General features: G+C 47.3%; 1 protein-coding gene across 1 annotated transcript in view; it reads right to left on the bottom strand.

Moving 5' to 3' along the window:
- The window catches only part of tmem8b (transmembrane protein 8B), a 400,770-nt gene that overhangs the window by 344,833 nt on the left and 31,340 nt on the right, over positions 1-24,597 (bottom strand). The window contains exon 2 of the mRNA XM_045695455.2: positions 20,440-20,629. Within this exon, the coding sequence (XP_045551411.2) occupies positions 20,440-20,629 (190 nt within the window). The remainder of the gene's footprint in view (positions 1-20,439; positions 20,630-24,597) is intronic.

Below are 24,597 nucleotides of genomic sequence, written 5' to 3'. Positions count from 1 at the left end.
TGTACTCACACTGTGACGTTGTGTTTGGGTTAGGGTTAGATGTACTCACACGGTGACATTGTGGTTAGATGTACTCACACTGTGACGTTGTGGTCAGGTTAGGGTTAGATGTACTCATACGGTGACGTTGTGGTCAGGTTAGGGGTTAGATGTACTCACACGGTGACGTTGTGGTCAGGTTAGGGGTTAGATGTACTCACACTGTGACATTGTGGTCAGGTTAGATGCACTCACACTGTGACGTTGTGGTCAGGTTAGGGTTAGATGTACTCACTGTGACGTTGTGGTCAGGTTAGGGTTAGATGTATTCACACTGTGACATTGTGGTCAGGTTAGGGTTAGATGTACTCACACTGTGAAGTTGCGGTCGGGTTAGGGTTAGATGTACTTACACTGTGACGTTGCGGTCGGGTTAGGGTTAGATGTACTCACACTGTGACGTTGTGGTCAGGTTAGGGTTAGATGTACTCACACTGGGACGTTGTTGTCAGGTTAGGGTTAGATGTACTTACACTGTGACGTTGCGGTCGGGTTAGGGTTAGATGTACTCACACTGTGACGTTGTGGACAGGTTAGGGTTAGATGTACTCACACTGTGACGTTGTGGTCAGGTTAGGGTTAGATGTACTCACACTGGGACGTTGTGGTCAGGTTAGATGTACTCACACTGTGACGTTGCTGTCAGGTTAGATGTACTCACACTGTGACGTTGTGGTTAGATGTACTCACACTGTGACGTTGTGGTAAGATGTACTCACACTGTGATGTTGCGGTCGGGTTAGGGTTAGATGTAGATGGGCCTTAGAGTACCTCTAAGATGGGCCTTCCCTGTAGCTCAGTAGGTAGAGCATGGTGTTTGCAACGCCAGGGTTGTGGGTTCGATTCCCACGGGGGGCCAGCACAGAAAAACAAAAATGTATGAAATGTATGCATTCACTACTGTAAGTCACTCTGGATAAGAGCGTCTGCTAAAATGTAATGTAACATGTACTCACACTGTGACGTTGTGGTCAGGTTAGATGTACTCACACTGTGACGTTGTGGTCGGGTTAGGGGTTAGATGTACTCACACTGTGACGTTGTGGTTAGATGTACTCACACTGTGACGTTGTGGTTAGATGTACTCACACGGTGACGTTGTGGTCAGGTTAGATGTACTCACGGTGACATTGTGGTCAGGTTAGATGTACTCACACGGTGACGTTGTGGTCAGGTTAGATGTACTCACACGGTGACGTTGTGGTCAGGTTAGATGTACTCACACGGTGACGTTGTGGTCAGGTTAGATGTACTCACACGGTGACGTTGTGGTCAGGTTAGATGTACTCACACAGTGACGTTGTGGTCAGGTTAGATGTTGTGGTCAGGTTAGATGGACTCACACACTACTCACGGTGACATTGTGGTCAGGTTAGATGTACTCACACGGTACTCACACGGTGAGTACCGTGTACTCACACGGTGACGTTGTGGTCAGGTTAGATGTACTCACACAGTGACGTTGTGGTCAGGTTAGATGTTGTGGTCAGGTTAGATGGACTCACACACTACTCACGGTGACATTGTGGTCAGGTTAGATGTACTCACACGGTGACGTTGTGGTCAGGTTAGATGTACTCACACGGTGACGTTGTGGTCAGGTTAGATGGACTCACACGGTGACGTTGTGGTCAGGTTAGATGTACTCACACGGTGACGTTGTGGTCAGGTTAGGGGTTAGATGTACTCACACGGTGACGTTGTGGTCAGGTTAGATGTACTCACACTGTGACGTTGCGGTCAGGTTAGGGGTTAGATGTACTCACACTGTGACGTTGTGGTCAAGTTAGGGTTAGATGTACTCACACTGTGTCATTGTGGTCAGGTTAGATGTACTCACACTGTGACGTTGTGGTCAGGTTAGGGTTAGATGTACTCACACTGTGACGTTGCGGTCAGGTTAGGGTTAGATGTATTCACACTGTGACGTTGCGGTCAGGTTAGGGTTAGATGTACTCACACTGGGATGTTGCGGTCGGTTTAGGGTTAGATGTACTCACACTGTGACGTTGCGGTCGGGTTAGGGTTAGATGTACTCACACTGTGACGTTGCGGTCGGGTTAGGGTTAGATGTACTCACACTGTGACATTGTGGTCGGGTTAGGGTTAGATGTACTCATACGGTGAAGTTGTGGTTAGATGTACTCACACTGTGACGTTGTGGTCAGGTTAGGGTTAGATGTACTCACACGGTGATGTTGTGGTCAGGTTAGGGTTAGATGTACTCACACTATGACGTTGTGGTAAGATGTATTCACACTGATGTTGCAGTCGGGTTAGGGTTAGATATTCTCACACTGTGACGTTGTGGTCAGGATAGGAGTTAGATGTACTCACACTGTGACGTTTTGTTCAGGTTAGGGTTAGATGTACTCACACTGTGATGTTGTGGTCAGGTTAGGGGTAGATGTACTCACACTATGACGTTGTGGTCAGGTTAGGGATAGATGTACTCACACTGTGACGTTGTGGTCAGGTTAGATGTACTCACACTGTGACGTTGTGGTCAGCTTAGATGTACTCACACTGTGACGTTGTGGTCAGGTTAGATGTACTCACACGGTGACGTTGTGGTCAGGTTAGATGTACTCACACGGTGACGTTGTGGTCAGGTTAGATGTACTCACACGGTGACGTTGTGGTCAGGTTAGGGGTTAGATGTACTCACACTGTGATGTTGTGGTCAGGTTAGATGTACTCACACGGTGACATTGTGGTCAGATTAGGGGTTAGATGTGCTCACACGGTGACGTTCTGGTCAGGTTAGGGTTAGATGTACTCACACTGTGACGTTGTGGTTAGGTTAGGGTTAGATGTACTCACACTGTGATGTTGTGGTCAGGTTAGATGTACTCACACGGTGACGTTGTGGTTAGATGTACTCACACATTGACGTTGTGGTCAGGTTAGATGTACTCACACTGTGACGTTGTGGTCAGGTTAGGGGTTAGATGTACTCACACGGTGACGTTGTGGTTAGGGGTTAAATGTACTCACACGGTGACGATGTGGTCAGGTTAGGGTTAGATGTACTCACACTGTGATGTTGTGGTCAGGTTAGGGTTAGATGTACTCACACTGTGATGTTGTGGTTAGATGTACTCACACTGTGACGTTGTGGTCAGGTTAGGGGTTAGATGTACTCACACGGTGACGTTGTGGTCAGGTTAGATGTACTCACACGGTGACGTTGTGGTCAGGTTAGATGTACTCACACTGTGACGTTGTGGTCAGGTTAGGGTTAGATGTACTCACACGGTGACGTTGTGGTCAGGTTAGGGGTCGGATGTGCTCACACTGTGACGTTGTGGTCAGGTTAGGAGTCAGACGTACTCACACTGTGACGTTGTGGTCAGGTTAGATGTACTCACACGGTGACGTTGTGGTCAGGTTAGGGGTTAGATGTACTCACACTGTGACGTTGTGGTCAGGTTAGGGGTTAGATGTACTCACACTGTGACGTTGTGGTCAGGTTAGGGGTTAGATGTACTCACACGGTGACGTTGTGGTCAGGTTAGGGGTTAGATGTACTCACACGGTGACGTTGTGGTCAGGTTAGGGGTTAGATGTACTCACACTGTGACATTGTGGTCAGGTTAGGGTTAGATGTACTGACTGTGACGTTGTGGTCAGGTTAGGGTTAGATGTACTTACACTGTGACGTTGCGGTCGGGTTAGGGTTAGATGTACTCACACTGTGACGTTGTGGTCAGGTTAGATGTACTCACACTGTGACGTTGTGGTCAGGTTAGATGTACTCACTGATGTTGTGGTCAGGTTAGGGTTAGATGTACTCACACTGTGACATTGTGGTCAGGTTAGGGTTAGATGTACTGACTGTGATGTTGTGGTCAGGTTAGGGTTAGATGTACTCACACTGTGATGTTGTGGTCAGGTTAGGGTTAGATGTACTCACACTGGGACGTTGTTGTCAGGCTAGGGTTGGATGTACTTACACTGTGACGTTGCGGTCGGGTTAGGGTTAGATGTACTCACACTGACGTTGTGGTCAGGTTAGGGTTAGATGTACTCACACTGTGACGTTGTGGTCAGGTAAGGGTTAGATGTACTCACACTAGGACGTTGTGGTCAGGTTAGGGTTAGATGTACTTACACTGTGACGTTGCGGTCGGGTTAGGGTTAGATGTACTCACACTGTGACGTTGTGGTCAGGTTAGATGTACTCACACTGTGACGTTGTGGTCAGGTTAGATGTACTCACTGATGTTGTGGTCAGGTTAGGGTTAGATGTACTCACACTGTGACGTTGTGGTTAGATGTACTCACACTGTGACGTTGTGGTCAGGTTAGGGGTTAGATGTACTCACACGGTGACGTTGTGGTCAGGTTAGATGTACTCACACTGTGACGTTGTGGTCAGGTTAGGGTTAGATGTACTCACACGGTGACGTTGTGGTCAGGTTAGGGGTCAGATGTGCTCACACTGTGATGTTGTGGTCAGGTTAGGGGTCAGACGTACTCACACTGTGATGTTGTGGTCAGGTTAGGGGTCAGACGTACTCACACTGTGACGTTGTGGTCAGGTTAGATGTACACACACGGTGACGTTGTGGTCAGGTTTGGGGTTAGATGTACTCACACTGTGACGTTGTGGTCAGGTTAGGGTTAGATGTACTCACACGGTGACGTTGTGGTCAGGTTAGGGGTTAGATGTACTCACACGGTGACGTTGTGGTCAGGTTAGGGGTTAGATGTACTCACACGGTGACGTTGTGGTCAGGTTAGGGGTTAGATGTACTCACACGGTGACGTTGTGGTCAGGTTAGGGTTAGATGTATTCACACTGTGACGTTGTGGTCAGGTTAGGGTTAGATGTACTCACACTGTGACGTTGTGGTCAGGTTAGGGTTAGAAGTACTCACACTGGGACGTTGTGCTCAGGTTAGATGTACTCACACTGTGACGTTGTGGTCAGGTTAGATGTACTCACACTGTGACGTTGTGGTCAGGTTAGATGTAGTCACACTGTGACGTTGTGGTCAGGTTAGATGTAGTCACACGGTGACATTGTGGTCAGATTAGGGGTTAGATGTGCTCACACGGTGACGTTCTGGTCAGGTTAGGGTTAGATGTACTCACACTGTGACGTTGTTGTCAGGTTAGGGTTAGATGTACTCACACTGTGATGTGTTCAGGTTGGATGTACTCACACGGTGACGTTGTGGTCAGGTTAGGGGTTAGATGTACTCACACGGTGACGTTCTGGTCAGGTTAGGGTTAGATGTACTCACACTGTGATGTTGTGGTCAGGTTAGATGTACTCACACGGTGACGTTGTGGTTAGATGTACTCACACATTGACGTTGTGGTCAGGTTAGATGTACTCACACTGTGACGTTGTGGTCAGGTTAGGGGTTAGATGTACTCACACGGTGACGTTGTGGTTAGGGGTTAAATGTACTCACACGGTGACGATGTGGTCAGGTTAGGGTTAGATGTACTCACACTGTGATGTTGTGGTCAGGTTAGGGTTAGATGTACTCACACTGTGATGTTGTGGTTAGATGTACTCACACTGTGACGTTGTGGTCAGGTTAGGGGTTAGATGTACTCACACGGTGACGTTGTGGTCAGGTTAGATGTACTCACACGGTGACGTTGTGGTCAGGTTAGATGTACTCACACTGTGACGTTGTGGTCAGGTTAGGGTTAGATGTACTCACACGGTGACGTTGTGGTCAGGTTAGGGGTCGGATGTGCTCACACTGTGACGTTGTGGTCAGGTTAGGGGTCAGACGTACTCACACTGTGACGTTATGGTCAGGTTAGATGTACTCACACGGTGACGTTGTGGTCAGGTTAGGGGTTAGATGTACTCACACTGTGACGTTGTGGTCAGGTTAGGGGTTAGATGTACTCACACTGTGACGTTGTGGTCAGGTTAGGGGTTAGATGTACTCACACGGTGACGTTGTGGTCAGGTTAGGGGTTAGATGTACTCACACGGTGACGTTGTGGTCAGGTTAGGGGTTAGATGTACTCACACTGTGACATTGTGGTCAGGTTAGGGTTAGATGTACTGACTGTGACGTTGTGGTCAGGTTAGGGTTAGATGTACTTACACTGTGACGTTGCGGTCGGGTTAGGGTTAGATGTACTCACACTGTGACGTTGTGGTCAGGTTAGATGTACTCACACTGTGACGTTGTGGTCAGGTTAGATGTACTCACTGATGTTGTGGTCAGGTTAGGGTTAGATGTACTCACACTGTGACATTGTGGTCAGGTTAGGGTTAGATGTACTGACTGTGATGTTGTGGTCAGGTTAGGGTTAGATGTACTCACACTGTGAAGTTGTGGTCAGGTTAGGGTTAGATGTACTCACACTGGGACGTTGTTGTCAGGCTAGGGTTGGATGTACTTACACTGTGACGTTGCGGTCGGGTTAGGGTTAGATGTACTCACACTGACGTTGTGGTCAGGTTAGGGTTAGATGTACTCACACTGTGACGTTGTGGTCAGGTAAGGGTTAGATGTACTCACACTAGGACGTTGTGGTCAGGTTAGGGTTAGATGTACTTACACTGTGACGTTGCGGTCGGGTTAGGGTTAGATGTACTCACACTGTGACGTTGTGGTCAGGTTAGATGTACTCACACTGTGACGTTGTGGTCAGGTTAGATGTACTCACTGATGTTGTGGTCAGGTTAGGGTTAGATGTACTCACACTGTGACGTTGTGGTTAGATGTACTCACACTGTGACGTTGTGGTCAGGTTAGGGGTTAGATGTACTCACACGGTGACGTTGTGGTCAGGTTAGATGTACTCACACTGTGACGTTGTGGTCAGGTTAGGGTTAGATGTACTCACACGGTGACGTTGTGGTCAGGTTAGGGGTCAGATGTGCTCACACTGTGATGTTGTGGTCAGGTTAGGGGTCAGACGTACTCACACTATGACGTTGTGGTCAGGTTAGATGTACACACACGGTGACGTTGTGGTCAGGTTTGGGGTTAGATGTACTCACACTGTGACGTTGTGGTCAGGTTAGGGTTAGATGTACTCACACGGTGACGTTGTGGTCAGGTTAGGGGTTAGATGTACTCACACGGTGACGTTGTGGTCAGGTTAGGGGTTAGATGTACTCACACGGTGACGTTGTGGTCAGGTTAGGGGTTAGATGTACTCACACGGTGACGTTGTGGTCAGGTTAGGGTTAGATGTATTCACACTGTGACGTTGTGGTCAGGTTAGGGTTAGATGTACTCACACTGTGACGTTGTGGTCAGGTTAGGGTTAGAAGTACTCACACTGGGACGTTGTGCTCAGGTTAGATGTACTCACACTGTGACGTTGTGGTCAGGTTAGATGTACTCACACTGTGACGTTGTGGTCAGGTTAGATGTAGTCACACTGTGACGTTGTGGTCAGGTTAGATGTAGTCACACTGTGACGTTGTGGTCAGGTTAGATGTACTCACACTGTGACGTTGTGGTCAGGTTAGCGTTAGATGTACTCACACTGTGACGTTGTGTTTGGGGTAGGGTTAGATGTACTCACACTGTGACGTTGTGGTCAGGTTAGGGTTAGATGTACTCACACTGTGATGTTGTGGTCAGGTTAGGGGTTAGATGTACTCAAACGGTGACGTTGTGGTCAGGTTAGGGGTTAGATGTACTCACACTGTGACATTGTGGTCAGGTTAGATGCACTCACACTGTGACGTTGTGGTCAGGTTAGGGTTAGATGTACTCACTGTGACGTTGTGGTCAGGTTAGGGTTAGATGTATTCACACTGTGACATTGTGGTCAGGTTAGGGTTAGATGTACTCACACTGTGACGTTGTGGTCAGGTTAGGGTTAGATGTACTCACACTGGGACGTTGTTGTCAGGTTAGGGTTAGATGAACTTACACTGTGACGTTGCGGTCGGGTTAGGGTTAGATGTACTCACACTGTGACGTTGTGGACAGGTTAGGGTTAGATGTACTCACACTGTGACGTTGTGGTCAGGTTAGGGTTAGATGTACTCACACTGGGACGTTGTGGTCAGGTTAGATGTACTCACACTGTGACGTTGCTGTCAGGTTAGATGTACTCACACTGTGACGTTGTGGTCAGGTTAGCGTTAGATGTACTCACACTGTGACGTTGTGTTTGGGTTAGGGTTAGATGTACTCACACGGTGATGTTGTGGTCAGGTTAGGGTTAGATGTACACACACTGTGACGTTAAGGTCAGGTTAGGGTTAGATGTACTCACACTGATGTTGTGGTTAAATGTACTCAAACTGTAATGTTGTGGTCAGGTTAGGGTTAGATGTACTCATACGGTGACGTTGTGGTCAGGTTAGGGTTAGATGTACTCACACGGTGATGTTGTGGTCAGGTTAGGGTTAGATGTACTCACACTGACGTTGAGGTCAGGTTAGATGTACTCACACGGTGACGTTGTGGTCAGGTTAGGGGTTAGATGTACTCACACGGTGACGTTCTGGTCAGGTTAGGGTTAGATGTACTCACACTGTGATGTTGTGGTCAGGTTAGAAGTACTCACACGGTGACGTTGTGGTTAGATGTACTCACACATTGACGTTTTGGTCAGGTTAGATGTACTCACACTGTGACGTTGTGGTCAGGTTAGGGGTTAGATGTACTCACACGGTGACGTTGTGGTTAGGGGTTAAATGTACTCACACGGTGACGATGTGGTCAGGTTAGGGTTAGATGTACTCACACTGTGATGTTGTGGTCAGGTTAGGGTTAGATGTACTCACACTGTGATGTTGTGGTTAGATGTACTCACACTGTGACGTTGTGGTCAGGTTAGGGGTTAGATGTACTCACACGGTGATGTTGTGGTCAGGTTAGATGTACTCACACGGTGACGTTGTGGTCAGGTTAGATGTACTCACACTGTGACGTTGTGGTCAGGTTAGGGTTAGATGTACTCACACGGTGACGTTGTGGTCAGGTTAGGGGTCAGATGTGCTCACACTGTGACGTTGTGGTCAGGTTAGGGGTCAGACGTACTCACACTGTGACGTTGTGGTCAGGTTAGATGTACTCACACGGTGACGTTGTGGTCAGGTTAGGGGTTAGATGTACTCACACTGTGACGTTGTGGTCAGGTTAGGGGTTAGATGTACTCACACTGTGACGTTGTGGTCAGGTTAGGGGTTAGATGTACTCACACGGTGACGTTGTGGTCAGGTTAGGGGTTAGATGTACTCACACGGTGACGTTGTGGTCAGGTTAGGGGTTAGATGTACTCACACTGTGACATTGTGGTCAGGTTAGGGTTAGATGTACTGACTGTGACGTTGTGGTCAGGTTAGGGTTAGATGTACTTACACTGTGACGTTGCGGTCGGGTTAGGGTTAGATGTACTCACACTGTGACGTTGTGGTCAGGTTAGATGTACTCACACTGTGACGTTGTGGTCAGGTTAGATGTACTCACTGATGTTGTGGTCAGGTTAGGGTTAGATGTACTCACACTGTGACATTGTGGTCAGGTTAGGGTTAGATGTACTGACTGTGATGTTGTGGTCAGGTTAGGGTTAGATGTACTCACACTGTGATGTTGTGGTCAGGTTAGGGTTAGATGTACTCACACTGGGACGTTGTTGTCAGGCTAGGGTTAGATGTACTTACACTGTGACGTTGCGGTCGGGTTAGGGTTAGATGTACTCACACTGACGTTGTGGTCAGGTTAGGGTTAGATGTACTCACACTGTGACGTTGTGGTCAGGTAAGGGTTAGATGTACTCACACTAGGACGTTGTGGTCAGGTTAGGGTTAGATGTACTTACACTGTGACGTTGCGGTCGGGTTAGGGTTAGATGTACTCACACTGTGACGTTGTGGTCAGGTTAGATGTACTCACACTGTGACGTTGTGGTCAGGTTAGATGTGCTCACTGATGTTGTGGTCAGGTTAGGGTTAGATGTACTCACACTGTGACGTTGTGGTTAGATGTACTCACACTGTGACGTTGTGGTCAGGTTAGGGGTTAGATGTACTCACACGGTGACGTTGTGGTCAGGTTAGATGTACTCACACGGTGACGTTGTGGTCAGGTTAGATGTACTCACACTGACGTTGTGGTCAGGTTAGGGTTAGATGTACTCACATGGTGACGTTGTGGTCAGGTTAGGGGTCAGATGTGCTCACACTGTGATGTTGTGGTCAGGTTAGGGGTCAGACGTACTCACACTGTGACGTTGTGGTCAGGTTAGATGTACACACACGGTGACGTTGTGGTCAGGTTTGGGGTTAGATGTACTCACACTGTGACGTTATGGTCAGGTTAGGGTTAGATGTACTCACACGGTGACGTTGTGGTCAGGTTAGGGGTTAGATGTACTCACACTGTGACATTGTGGTCAGGTTAGGGTTAGATGTACTGACTGTGATGTTGTGGTCAGGTTAGGGTTAGATGTACTCACACTGTGATGTTGTGGTCAGGTTAGGGTTAGATGTACTTACACTGTGACGTTGCGGTCGGGTTAGGGTTAGATGTACTCACACTGACGTTGTGGTCAGGTTAGGGTTAGATGTACTCACACTGTGACATTGTGGTCAGGTAAGGGTTAGATGTACTCACACTAGGACGTTGTGGTCAGGTTAGGGTTAGATGTACTTACACTGTGACGTTGCGGTCGGGTTAGGGTTAGATGTACTCACACTGTGACGTTGTGGTCAGGTTAGATGTACTCACACTGTGACGTTGTGGTCAGGTTAGATGTACTCACTGATGTTGTGGTCAGGTTAGGGTTAGATGTACTCACACTGTGACGTTGTGGTTAGATGTACTCACACTGTGACGTTGTGGTCAGGTTAGGGGTTAGATGTACTCACACGGTGACGTTGTGGTCAGGTTAGATGTACTCACACGGTGACGTTGTGGTCAGGTTAGATGTACTCACTGATGTTGTGGTCAGGTTAGGGTTAGATGTACTCACACTGTGACGTTGTGGTCAGATGTGCTCACACTGTGATGCTGTGGTCAGGTTAGGGGTCAGACGTACTCACACTGTGACGTTGTGGTCAGGTTAGATGTACACACACGGTGACGTTGTGGTCAGGTTTGGGGTCAGACGTACTCACACTGTGACGTTGTGCTCAGGTTAGATGTACTCACACTGTGACGTTGTGGTCAGGTTAGATGTACTCACACTGTGACGTTGTGGTCAGGTTAGATGTAGTCACACTGTGACGTTGTGGTCAGGTTAGATGTAGTCACACTGTGACGTTGTAGTCAGGTTAGATGTACTCACACTGTGACGTTGTGGTCAGGTTAGCGTTAGATGTACTCACACTGTGACGTTGTGTTTGGGGTAGGGTTAGATGTACACACACTGTGACGTTGTGGTCAGGTTAGGGTTAGATGTACTCACACTGTGACGTTGTGGTCAGGTTAGGGGTTAGATGTACTCACACGGTGACGTTGTGGTCAGGTTAGGGGTTAGATGTACTCACACTGTGACATTGTGGTCAGGTTAGATGCACTCACACTGTGACGTTGTGGTCAGGTTAGGGTTAGATGTACTCACTGTGACGTTGTGGTCAGGTTAGGGTTAGATGTATTCACACTGTGACATTGTGGTCAGGTTAGGGTTAGATGTACTCACACTGTGACGTTGTGGTCAGGTTAGGGTTAGATGTACTCACACTGGGACGTTGTTGTCAGGTTAGGGTTAGATGAACTTACACTGTGACGTTGCGGTAGGGTTAGGGTTAGATGTACTCACACTGTGACGTTGTGGACAGGTTAGGGTTAGATGTACTCACACTGTGACGTTGTGGTCAGGTTAGGGTTAGATGTACTCACACTGGGACGTTGTGGTCAGGTTAGATGTACTCACACTGTGACGTTGCTGTCAGGTTAGATGTACTCACACTGTGACGTTGTGGTCAGGTTAGCGTTAGATGTACTCACACTGTGACGTTGTGTTTGGGTTAGGGTTAGATGTACTCACACGGTGATGTTGTGGTCAGGTTAGGGTTAGATGTACACACACTGTGACGTTAAGGTCAGGTTAGGGTTAGATGTACTCACACTGATGTTGTGGTTAAATGTACTCAAACTGTAATGTTGTGGTCAGGTTAGGGTTAGATGTACTCATACGGTGACGTTGTGGTCAGGTTAGGGTTAGATGTACTCACACGGTGATGTTGTGGTCAGGTTAGGGTTAGATGTACTCACACTGACGTTGAGGTCAGGTTAGATGTACTCACACGGTGACGTTGTGGTCAGGTTAGGGGTTAGATGTACTCACACGGTGACGTTCTGGTCAGGTTAGGGTTAGATGTACTCACACTGTGATGTTGTGGTCAGGTTAGAAGTACTCACACGGTGACGTTGTGGTTAGATGTACTCACACATTGACGTTTTGGTCAGGTTAGATGTACTCACACTGTGACGTTGTGGTCAGGTTAGGGGTTAGATGTACTCACACGGTGACGTTGTGGTTAGGGGTTAAATGTACTCACACGGTGACGATGTGGTCAGGTTAGGGTTAGATGTACTCACACTGTGATGTTGTGGTCAGGTTAGGGTTAGATGTACTCACACTGTGATGTTGTGGTTAGATGTACTCACACTGTGACGTTGTGGTCAGGTTAGGGGTTAGATGTACTCACACGGTGACGTTGTGGTCAGGTTAGATGTACTCACACGGTGACGTTGTGGTCAGGTTAGATGTACTCACACTGTGACGTTGTGGTCAGGTTAGGGTTAGATGTACTCACACGGTGACGTTGTGGTCAGGTTAGGGGTCAGATGTGCTCACACTGTGACGTTGTGGTCAGGTTAGGGGTCAGACGTACTCACACTGTGACGTTGTGGTCAGGTTAGATGTACTCACACGGTGACGTTGTGGTCAGGTTAGGGGTTAGATGTACTCACACTGTGACGTTGTGGTCAGGTTAGGGGTTAGATGTACTCACACTGTGACGTTGTGGTCAGGTTAGGGGTTAGATGTACTCACACGGTGACGTTGTGGTCAGGATAGGGGTTAGATGTACTCACACGGTGACGTTGTGGTCAGGTTAGGGGTTAGATGTACTCACACTGTGACATTGTGGTCAGGTTAGGGTTAGATGTACTGACTGTGACGTTGTGGTCAGGTTAGGGTTAGATGTACTTACACTGTGACGTTGCGGTCGGGTTAGGGTTAGATGTACTCACACTGTGACGTTGTGGTCAGGTTAGATGTACTCACACTGTGACGTTGTGGTCAGGTTAGATGTACTCACTGATGTTGTGGTCAGGTTAGGGTTAGATGTACTCACACTGTGACATTGTGGTCAGGTTAGGGTTAGATGTACTGACTGTGATGTTGTGGTCAGGTTAGGGTTAGATGTACTCACACTGTGATGTTGTGGTCAGGTTAGGGTTAGATGTACTCACACTGGGACGTTGTTGTCAGGCTAGGGTTAGATGTACTTACACTGTGACGTTGCGGTCGGGTTAGGGTTAGATGTACTCACACTGACGTTGTGGTCAGGTTAGGGTTAGATGTACTCACACTGTGACGTTGTGGTCAGGTAAGGGTTAGATGTACTCACACTAGGACGTTGTGGTCAGGTTAGGGTTAGATGTACTTACACTGTGACGTTGCGGTCGGGTTAGGGTTAGATGTACTCACACTGTGACGTTGTGGTCAGGTTAGATGTACTCACACTGTGACGTTGTGGTCAGGTTAGATGTACTCACTGATGTTGTGGTCAGGTTAGGGTTAGATGTACTCACACTGTGACGTTGTGGTTAGATGTACTCACACTGTGACGTTGTGGTCAGGTTAGGGGTTAGATGTACTCACACGGTGACGTTGTGGTCAGGTTAGATGTACTCACACGGTGACGTTGTGGTCAGGTTAGATGTACTCACACTGACGTTGTGGTCAGGTTAGGGTTAGATGTACTCACATGGTGACGTTGTGGTCAGGTTAGGGGTCAGATGTGCTCACACTGTGATGTTGTGGTCAGGTTAGGGGTCAGACGTACTCACACTGTGACGTTGTGGTCAGGTTAGATGTACACACACGGTGACGTTGTGGTCAGGTTTGGGGTTAGATGTACTCACACTGTGACGTTATGGTCAGGTTAGGGTTAGATGTACTCACACGGTGACGTTGTGGTCAGGTTAGGGGTTAGATGTACTCACACTGTGACATTGTGGTCAGGTTAGGGTTAGATGTACTGACTGTGATGTTGTGGTCAGGTTAGGGTTAGATGTACTCACACTGTGATGTTGTGGTCAGGTTAGGGTTAGATGTACTTACACTGTGACGTTGCGGTCGGGTTAGGGTTAGATGTACTCACACTGACGTTGTGGTCAGGTTAGGGTTAGATGTACTCACACTGTGACATTGTGGTCAGGTAAGGGTTAGATGTACTCACACTAGGACGTTGTGGTCAGGTTAGGGTTAGATGTACTTACACTGTGACGTTGCGGTCGGGTTAGGGTTAGATGTACTCACACTGTGACGTTGTGGTCAGGTTAGATGTACTCACACTGTGACGTTGTGGTCAGGTTAGATGTACTCACTGATGTTGTGGTCAGGTTAGGGTTAGATGTACTCACACTGTGACGTTGTGGTTAGATGTACTCACACTGTGACGTTGTGGTCAGGTTAGGGGTTAGATGTACTCACACGGTGACGTTGTGGTCAGGTTAGATGTACTCACACGGTGACGTTGTGGTCAGGTTAGATGTACTCACTGATGTTGTGGTCAGGTTAGGGTTAGATGTACTCACACTGTGACGTTGTGGTCAGATGTGCTCACACTGTGATGTTGTGGTCAGGTTAGGGGTCAGACGTACTCACACTGTGACGTTGTGGTCAGGTTAGATGTACACACACGGTGACGTTGTGGTCAGGTTTGGGGTTAGATGTACTCACACTGTGACGTTGTGGTCAGGTTAGGGTTAGATGTACTCACACGGTGACGTTGTGGTCAGGTTAGGGGTTAGATGTACTCACACGGTGACGTTGTGGTCAGGTTAGGGGTTAGATGTACTCACACGGTGACGTTGTGGTCAGGTTAGGGGTTAGATGTACTCACACGGTGACGTTGTGGTCAGGTTAGGGTTAGATGTATTCACACTGTGACTTTGTGGTCAGGTTAGGGTTAGATGTACTCACACTGTGACGTTGTGGTCAGGTTAGGGTTAGACGTACTCACACTGGGACGTTGTGCTCAGGTTAGATGTACTCACACTGTGACGTTGTGGTCAGGTTAGATGTACTCACACTGTGACGTTGTGGTCAGGTTAGATGTAGTCACACTGTGACGTTGTGGTCAGGTTAGATGTAGTCACACTGTGACGTTGTGGTCAGGTTAGATGTACTCACACTGTGACGTTGTGGTCAGGTTAGCGTTAGATGTACTCACACTGTGACGTTGTGTTTGGGGTAGGGTTAGATGTACACACACTGTGACGTTGTGGTCAGGTTAGGGTTAGATGTACTCACACTGTGACGTTGTGGTCAGGTTAGGGGTTAGATGTACTCACACGGTGACGTTGTGGTCAGGTTAGGGGTTAGATGTACTCACACTGTGACATTGTGGTCAGGTTAGATGCACTCACACTGTGACGTTGTGGTCAGGTTAGGGTTAGATGTACTCACTGTGACGTTGTGGTCAGGTTAGGGTTAGATGTATTCACACTGTGACATTGTGGTCAGGTTAGGGTTAGATGTACTCACACTGTGACGTTGTGGTCAGGTTAGGGTTAGATGTACTCACACTGGGACGTTGTTGTCAGGTTAGGGTTAGATGAACTTACACTGTGACGTTGCGGTCGGGTTAGGGTTAGATGTACTCACACTGTGACGTTGTGGACAGGTTAGGGTTAGATGTACTCACACTGTGACGTTGTGGTCAGGTTAGGGTTAGATGTACTCACACTGGGACGTTGTGGTCAGGTTAGATGTACTCACACTGTGACGTTGCTGTCAGGTTAGATGTACTCACACTGTGACGTTGTGGTCAGGTTAGCGTTAGATGTACTCACACTGTGACGTTGTGTTTGGGTTAGGGTTAGATGTACTCACACGGTGATGTTGTGGTCAGGTTAGGGTTAGATGTACACACACTGTGACGTTAAGGTCAGGTTAGGGTTAGATGTACTCACACTGATGTTGTGGTTAAATGTACTCAAACTGTGATGTTGTGGTCAGGTTAGGGTTAGATGTACTCATACGGTGACGTTGTGGTCAGGTTAGGGTTAGATGTACTCACACGGTGATGTTGTGGTCAGGTTAGGGTTAGATGTACTCACACTGACGTTGAGGTCAGGTTAGATGTACTCACACTGTGACGTTGCGGTCAGGTTAGGGTTAGATGTACTCACACTGTGATGTTGGGGTTAGATGTACTCACACTGAAGTTCAGGTTAGGGTTAGATGTACTCACACTGTGACGTTGCGGTCAGGTTAGGGTTAGATGTACTCACACTGTGACGTTGAGGTCAGGTTAGATGTACTCACACTGTGACGTTGCGGTCAGGTTAGGGTTAGATGTACTCACACTGGGACGTTGTGGTCAGGTTAGATGTACTCACACTGTGACGTTGTGGTCAGGTTAGATGTACTCACACGGTGACGTTGTGGTTAGATGTACTCACACTGTGACGTTGTGGTCAGGTTAGGGTTAGATGTACTCATACAGTTACGTTGTGGTCAGGTTAGGGGTTAGATGTACTCTCACGGTGACGTTGTGGTCAGGTTAGGGGTTAGATGTACTCACACTGTGACATTGTGGTCAGGTTAGATGCACTCACACTGTGACGTTGTGGTCAGGTTAGGGTTATATGTACTCACTGTGACGTTGTGGTCAGGTTAGGGTTAGATGTATTCACACTGTGACATTGTGGTCAGGTTAGGGTTAGATGTACTCACACTGTGACGTTGTGGTCAGGTTAGGGTTAGATGTACTCACACTGGGAAGTTGTTGTCAGGTTAGGGTTAGATGTACTTACACTGTGACATTGCGGTCGGGTTAGGGTTAGATGTACTCACACTGTGACGTTGTGGACAGGTTAGGGTTAGATGTACTCACACTGTGACGTTGTGGTCAGGTTAGGGTTAGATGTACTCACAGTGGGACGTTGTGGTCAGGTTAGATGTACTCACACTGTGACATTGTGGTCAGGTTAGATGCACTCACACTGTGACGTTGTGGTCAGGTTAGGGTTATATGTACTCACTGTGACGTTGTGGTCAGGTTAGGATTAGATGTATTCACACTGTGACATTGTGGTCAGGTTAGGGTTAGATGTACTCACACTGTGACGTTGTGGTCAGGTTAGGGTTAGATGTACTCACACTGGGAAGTTGTTGTCAGGTTAGGGTTAGATGTACTTACACTGTGACGTTGCGGTCGGGTTAGGGTTAGATGTACTCACACTGTGACGTTGTGGACAGGTTAGGGTTAGATGTACTCACACTGTGACGTTGTGGTCAGGTTAGGGTTAGATGTACTCACAGTGGGACGTTGTGGTCAGGTTAGATGTACTCACACTGTGACGTTGCTGTCAGGTTAGATGTACTCACACTGTGACGTTGTGGTCAGGTTAGCGTTAGATGTACTCACACTGTGACGTTGTGTTTGGGTTAGGGGTTAGATGTACTCACACTGTGACATTGTGGTCAGGTTAGATGCACTCACACTGTGACGTTGTGGTCAGGTTAGGGTTATATGTACTCACTGTGACGTTGTGGTCAGGTTAGGGTTAGATGTATTCACACTGTGACATTGTGGTCAGGTTAGGGTTAGATGTACTCACACTGTGACGTTGTGGTCAGGTTAGGGTTAGATGTACTCACACTGGGAAGTTGTTGTCAGGTTAGGGTTAGATGTACTTACACTGTGACATTGCGGTCGGGTTAGGGTTAGATGTACTCACACTGTGACGTTGTGGACAGGTTAGGGTTAGATGTACTCACACTGTGACGTTGTGGTCAGGTTAGGGTTAGATGTACTCACAGTGGGACGTTGTGGTCAGGTTAGATGTACTCACACTGTGACATTGTGGTCAGGTTAGATGCACTCACACTGTGACGTTGTGGTCAGGTTAGGGTTATATGTACTCACTGTGACGTTGTGGTCAGGTTAGGATTAGATGTATTCACACTGTGACATTGTGGTCAGGTTAGGGTTAGATGTACTCACACTGTGACGTTGTGGTCAGGTTAGGGTTAGATGTACTCACACTGGGAAGTTGTTGTCAGGTTAGGGTTAGATGTACTTACACTGTGACGTTGCGGTCGGGTTAGGGTTAGATGTACTCACACTGTGACGTTGTGGACAGGTTAGGGTTAGATGTACTCACACTGTGACGTTGTGGTCAGGTTAGGGTTAGATGTACTCACAGTGGGACGTTGTGGTCAGGTTAGATGTACTCACACTGTGACGTTGCTGTCAGGTTAGATGTACTCACACTGTGACGTTGTGGTCAGGTTAGCGTTAGATGTACTCACACTGTGACGTTGTGTTTGGGTTAGGGTTAGATGTACTCACACGGTGATGTTGTGGTCAGGTTAGGGTTAGATGTACACACACTGTGACGTTAAGGTCAGGTTAGGGTTAGATGTACTCACACTGATGTTGTGGTTAGATGTACTCACACGGTGATGTTGTGGTCAGGTTAGGGTTAGATGTACTCACACTGTGACGTTGAGGTCAGGTTAGTTGTACTCACACTGTGACGTTGCGGTCAGGTTAGGGTTAGATGTACTCACACTGTGATGTTGGGGTTAGATGTACTCACACTGAAGTTCAGGTTAGGGTTAGATGTACTCACACTGTGACGTTGTGGTCAGGTTAGGGTTAGATGTACTCACACTGTGACGTTGAGGTCAGGTTAGATGTACTCACACTGTGACGTTGTGGTAAGATGTACTCACACTGTGATGTTGCGGTCGGGTTAGGGTTAGATGTACTCACACTGTGACGTTGTGGTCAGGTTAGGGGTTAGATGTACTCACACTGTGACGTTGTGGTCAGGTTAGATGTACTCACACTGTGACGTTGTGGTCAGGTTAGATGTACTCACACTGACGTTGTGGTCAGGTTAGATGTACTCACACGGTGACGTTGTGGTCAGGTTAGATGTACTCACACTGTGACGTTGTGGTCAGGTTAGATGTACTCACACTGTGACGTTGTGGTCAGGTTAGGGTTAGAAGTACTCACACTGTGACGTTGTGGTCAGGTTAGAGGTTAGATGTACTCACACGGTGACTTTGTGGTCAGGTTAGGGTTAGATGTACTCACACTGTGACGTTGTGGTCAGGTTAGGGTTAGATGTACTCACACTGTGACGTTGTGGTCAGGTTAGATGTACTCACACTGTGACGTTGTGGTCAGGTTAGTGGTTAGATGTACTCACACGGTGACGTTGTGGTCAGGTTAGATGTACTCACACGGTGACGTTGTGGTCAGGTTAGATGTACTCACACTGTGACGTTGTGGTCAGGTTAGGGTTAGATGTACACACACTGTGATGTTGTGGACAGTTTAGGGGTTAGATGAACTCACACGGTGACGTTGTGGTCAGGTTCGGGTTAGATGTACTCACACGGTGACGTTGTGGTCAGGTTAGGGGTTAGATGTACTCACACGGTGACGTTGTGGTCAGGTTACTGGTTAGATGTACTCACACGGTGACGTTGTCGTCAGGTTAGATGTACTCACACTGTGACGTTGCGGTCAGGTTAGGGGTTAGATGTACTCACACGGTGACGTTGTGGTCGGTTTAGATCTACTCACACTGTGACGTTGCGGTCAGGTTAGGGTTAGATGTACTCACACTGTGACGTTGATGTTAGGTTAGATGTACTCACACTGTGACGTTGCGGTCAGGTTAGGGTTAGATGTACTCACACTGTGACGTTGCGGTCAGGTTAGGGTTAGATGTACTCACACGGTGACGTGGTCAGGTTAGGGGTTAGATGTACTCACACGGTGACGTTGTGGTCAGGTTAGGGGTTAGATGTACTCACACAGTGACATTGTGGTCAGGTTAGGGGTTAGATGTACTCACACAGTGACGTTGTGGTCAGGTTAGGGTTAGATGTACTCACACGGTGACGTTGTCGTCAGGTTAGATGTACTCACACTGTGACGTTGCGGTCAGGTTAGGGGTTAGATGTACTCACACTGTGAAGTTCAGGTTAGGGTTAGATGTACTCACACTGTGACGTTGCGGTCAGGTTAGGGTTAGATGTACTCACACTGTGACGTTGAGGTCAGGTTAGATGTACTCACACTGTGACGTTGCGGTCAGGTTAGGGTTAGATGTACCCACACGGTGATGTTGTGGTTAGGGGTTAGATGTACTCACACGGTGACGTTGTGGTCAGGTTAGGGGTTATATGTACTCACACGGTGACGTTGTGGTCGGGTTAGGGGTTAGATGTACTCACACGGTGACGTTGCGGTCGGGGCAGCTGTCACCGAAGGTTCCTCCTTGTTCCTTGAAGGTGATGAGGTTCCATACAGCCACCACTGTGTCTTCAGGAACACTGAAGTGGAACAGCTCCACACTGGCGAAGGACCGGAATGCATTCAGCTTACGAGGCGTCCGTGTAAAGTAGTCTGTTACGAAGTGACAATCTGGAGGAAAGAGAGAGAGAGGGGGAGGATGAGTCAGAGAAAATATTAGTTACATTTCTCCGGGCGAAGACGCACATTCTCACCCAGACACCACACACACGCAGGCACACACAGGGGATAGAGGGTAGAGAAATTGCTTCTAATGCAGTTTAGGTGATCTTCTCCTCCAGATTCTAACAACCAATGATTTAATCATGTTGATGTGAGACAGTCAGCCTTCAGATGCAGCCTCTACTCTCAATCCACTCTAAAGTAGTGCACTTTATAGGGAATAGGGTACCATAGGGCTCTGGTCTAAAGTAGTGCACTTTAAAGGGAATAGGGTGCCATATGGCTCTGGTCTAAAGTAGTGCACTTTATATAGGGAACAGGGTGCCATAGGGCTCTGGTCTAAAGTAGTGCACTTTATATAGGGAATAGGGTTCCATAGGGCTCTGGTCTAAAGTAGTGCACTTTATATAGGGAATAGGGTTCCATAGGGCTCTGGTCTAAAGTAGTGCACTTTATATAGGGAATAAGGTTCCATAGGGCTCTGGTCTAATGTAGTGCACTATATAGGGAATAGCTTTCCATAGGGCTCTGGTCTAAAGTAGTGCACTATATATAGGGAATAGGGTGCCATAGAGCTCTGGTCTAAAGTAGTGCACTATATAGGGAATACGGTGCCATTTGGGATGTAGATACAGTCTTTCAGTAATCAGCCGTGTCTCACCCCCATTGCAGCGCCTCACGTCTCAGATAAACAAACATCTTAAGGCCAATTTATACCCTGCGGAGAAGGACGATTTGGAGTGTAGGGCAGTGTCACAATGTCATTTTGTCATCACAAAAGGGGAGTCTCCTTGTAGTGCGCTCCAACATTTTACGTAGTCCTGTGCCACATGAAAATTGTAACGTGCCGTATCACTCCAGCCGCGGGGCAGTGTGGGTAGGCAATGCAGCTCACTTGGTTCATTGATCTGATTTATAGGATATGCATCAGAGTAGCCTATTTTGCATTGATATGCAAATATCATCTCAGCGTTAAACCAAACTGTAGCCTTACTAGAATCCCCTCATAAAAAGGTATTTTTGTGATTCCAGGCTATTGGTCTTTGTGAGACACAGAGTAGGTGAACGGATGATCTCCACATGTGTGGTTCCCACCGTGAAGCATGGAGGAGGAGGTGGTGTGATGGTATGGGGGTGCTTTGCTGGTGACACGGTCTGGGATTTATTTATAATTCAAGGCACACTTAACCAGCATGGCTACCACAGCATTCTGCAGCAATACGCCATCCCATCGGGTTTTCACTTAGTGAGACTATAATTTGTTTTTCAACAGGAGAATGACCCAACAAACCTTCAGGCTGTGTAAGGGCTATTTGATCAAGAAGGAGAGTGATGGAGGACTGCATCAGATGACCTGGCCTCCACAATCACCTGACCTCAAACCAATTGAGATGGTTTGGGAGGAGTTGGACCGCAGAGCGAAGGAAAAGCAGCCAACAAGTGCTCAGCATATGTGGGAACTCCTTCAAGAGTTAGAAAAGCATTCCAGGCAGGTGAAGCTGGTTGAGAGAATGCCAAGACTGTGCAAAGCTGTCATCAAGGGAAAGGGTGGCTACTTTGAAGAATCTCAAATATAAAATATATTTTGATTTTCTTAGCACTTTTTTGGTTACTACATGATTCCATATGGACCCTCTCTTTCTAAATGATCCGCCGCCATTATTGCAACCCCTATTACTAGTCTGTTCAATCTCTCTTTCGTATCGTCCGAGATTCATAAAGATTGGAAAGACAGTACTGTGCAGCCGTCTTCATCGACTGGCCAAGGCTTTCGACTCTGTCAACCACCTTATTCTTATCGGCAGACTCAATAGTCTTGGTTTCTCAAATGACTGCCTCACCTGGTTCACCAACTACTTCTCAGATAGAGTTCAGTGTGTAAAATCGGAGGGCCTGTTGTCCAGACCTCTGAAAGTCTCTATGGGGGTGCCACAGGGTTCAGTTCTTGGGCCGACTCTGTTCTCTGTATATATCAATGATGTCGCTCTTGCTGCGGGTGATTCCTGATCCACCTCTACGCAGACGACACCGTTCTGTATATATCTGGCCCTTCTTTGGACACTGTGTTAACTAACCTCCAAACAGGCTTTAATGCCATAAAACACTCCTTCCGTGGCCTCCAACTGCTCTTAAATGCTAGTAAAACTAAATGCATGCTCTTCAACCGATCGCTGCCCGCACCCGCCCGCCCGACTAGCATCACTACTCTGGACGGTTCTGACTTAGAATATGTGGACAACTACAAATACCTAGGTGTCTGGTTAGACTGTAAACTCTCCTTCCAGACTCACAATAAGCATCTCCAATCCAAAATTAAATCTAGAATCTACTTCCTATTTTGCAACAAAGCCTCCTTCACTCACACTGCCAAACATACCCTCGTAAAACTGACTATCCTACCAATCCTCGACTTCGGCGATGTAATTTACAAAATAGCCTCCAACACTCTACTCAGCAACTGGGTGCAGTCTATCACATTGTCTTCCATTTTGTCACCAAAGCCCCATATACTACAGACCACTGTGACCTGTATGCTCTCATTGGCTGGCCCTTGCTACATATTCGTCGCCAGACCCACGGGCTCAAGGTCATCTACAAGTCTTTGCTAGGTAAAGCTCCACCTTATCTCAGCTCACTAGTCACCATAACAACACCCACCTGTAGCACGCGCTCCAGCAGGTATATTTCACTGGTCATCCCCAAAGCCAATTCCTCCTTTGGCCACCTTTCCTTCCAGTTCTCTGCTGCCAATGACTGGAACGAATTGCAAAAATCGCTGAAGTTGGAGACTTAAATCTCCCTCACTAACATTACGCACCAGCTATCTGAGCAGCTTACTGACCGCTGCAGCTGTACATAGCCCATCTGTAAATAGCCCACCCAATCTACCTACCTCATCCCCATATTGTTTTTATTGACATTTTTTTGCTCTTTTGCACACCAGTATCACTACTTGCACATCATCATCTGCACATCTATCACTCCAGTGTTAATCTGCTAAATTGTAATTACTTCGCTACTATTGGCCTATTTATTGCCTTACCTCCTTACTCCATTTGCACACACTGTATATAGATGTTTCTATTGTGTTATTGTCTGTACGTTTTTTTATGTGTAACTGTGTTTTTGTTTTTTTGCACTGCTTTGCTTTATCTTGGCCAGGTCGCAGTTGTAAATGAGAACTTGTTCTCAACTGGCCTACCTGGTTAAATAAAGGTGAAACATAGAAAAAAGTGTTTTTTCATAGTTTTGATGTCTTCACCATTACTCAAAAATGTAGTAACTAAATAATGAAAAAACCCTGCAATGAGTAGGTGTGTCCAAACATTTGACTGGTACTGTGTGTATATATAAATATGCTGCTCAAAAAAATAAAGGGAACACTTAAACAACACATCCTAGATCTGAATGAAAGAAATAATCTTATTAAATACTTTTTTCTTTACATAGTTGAATGTGCTGACAACAAAATCACACAAAAATAATCAATGGAAATCCAATTTATCAACCCATGGAGGTCTGGATTTGGAGTCACACTCAAAATTAAAGTGGAAAACCACACTACAGGCTGATCCAACTTTGATGTAATGTCCTTAAAACAAGTCAAAATGAGGCTCAGTAGTGTGTGTGTGGCCTCCACGTGCCTGTATGACCTCCCTACAACGCCTGGGCATGCTCCTGATGAGGTGGCGGATGGTCTCCTGAGGGATCTCCTCCCAGACCTGGACTAAAGCATCCGCCAACTCCTGGACAGTCTGTGGTGCAACGTGGAGTTGGTGGATAGAGGGAGACATGATGTCCCAGATGTGCTCAATTGGATTCAGGTCTGGGGAACGGGCGGGCCAGTCCATAGCATCAATGCCTTCCTCGTGCAGGAACTGCTGACACACTCCAGCCACACGAGGTCTAGCATTGTC

The sequence above is a fragment of the Salmo salar genome, chromosome 15, assembly GCF_965601325.2.
Source record: "Salmo salar chromosome 15, fSalSal1, whole genome shotgun sequence".
In the NCBI taxonomy this organism is placed as follows: Eukaryota; Metazoa; Chordata; class Actinopteri; order Salmoniformes; family Salmonidae; genus Salmo; species Salmo salar.
Note: the sequence above shows the minus strand (reverse complement) of the source record. Positions and strands in the feature narration are given on the sequence as shown.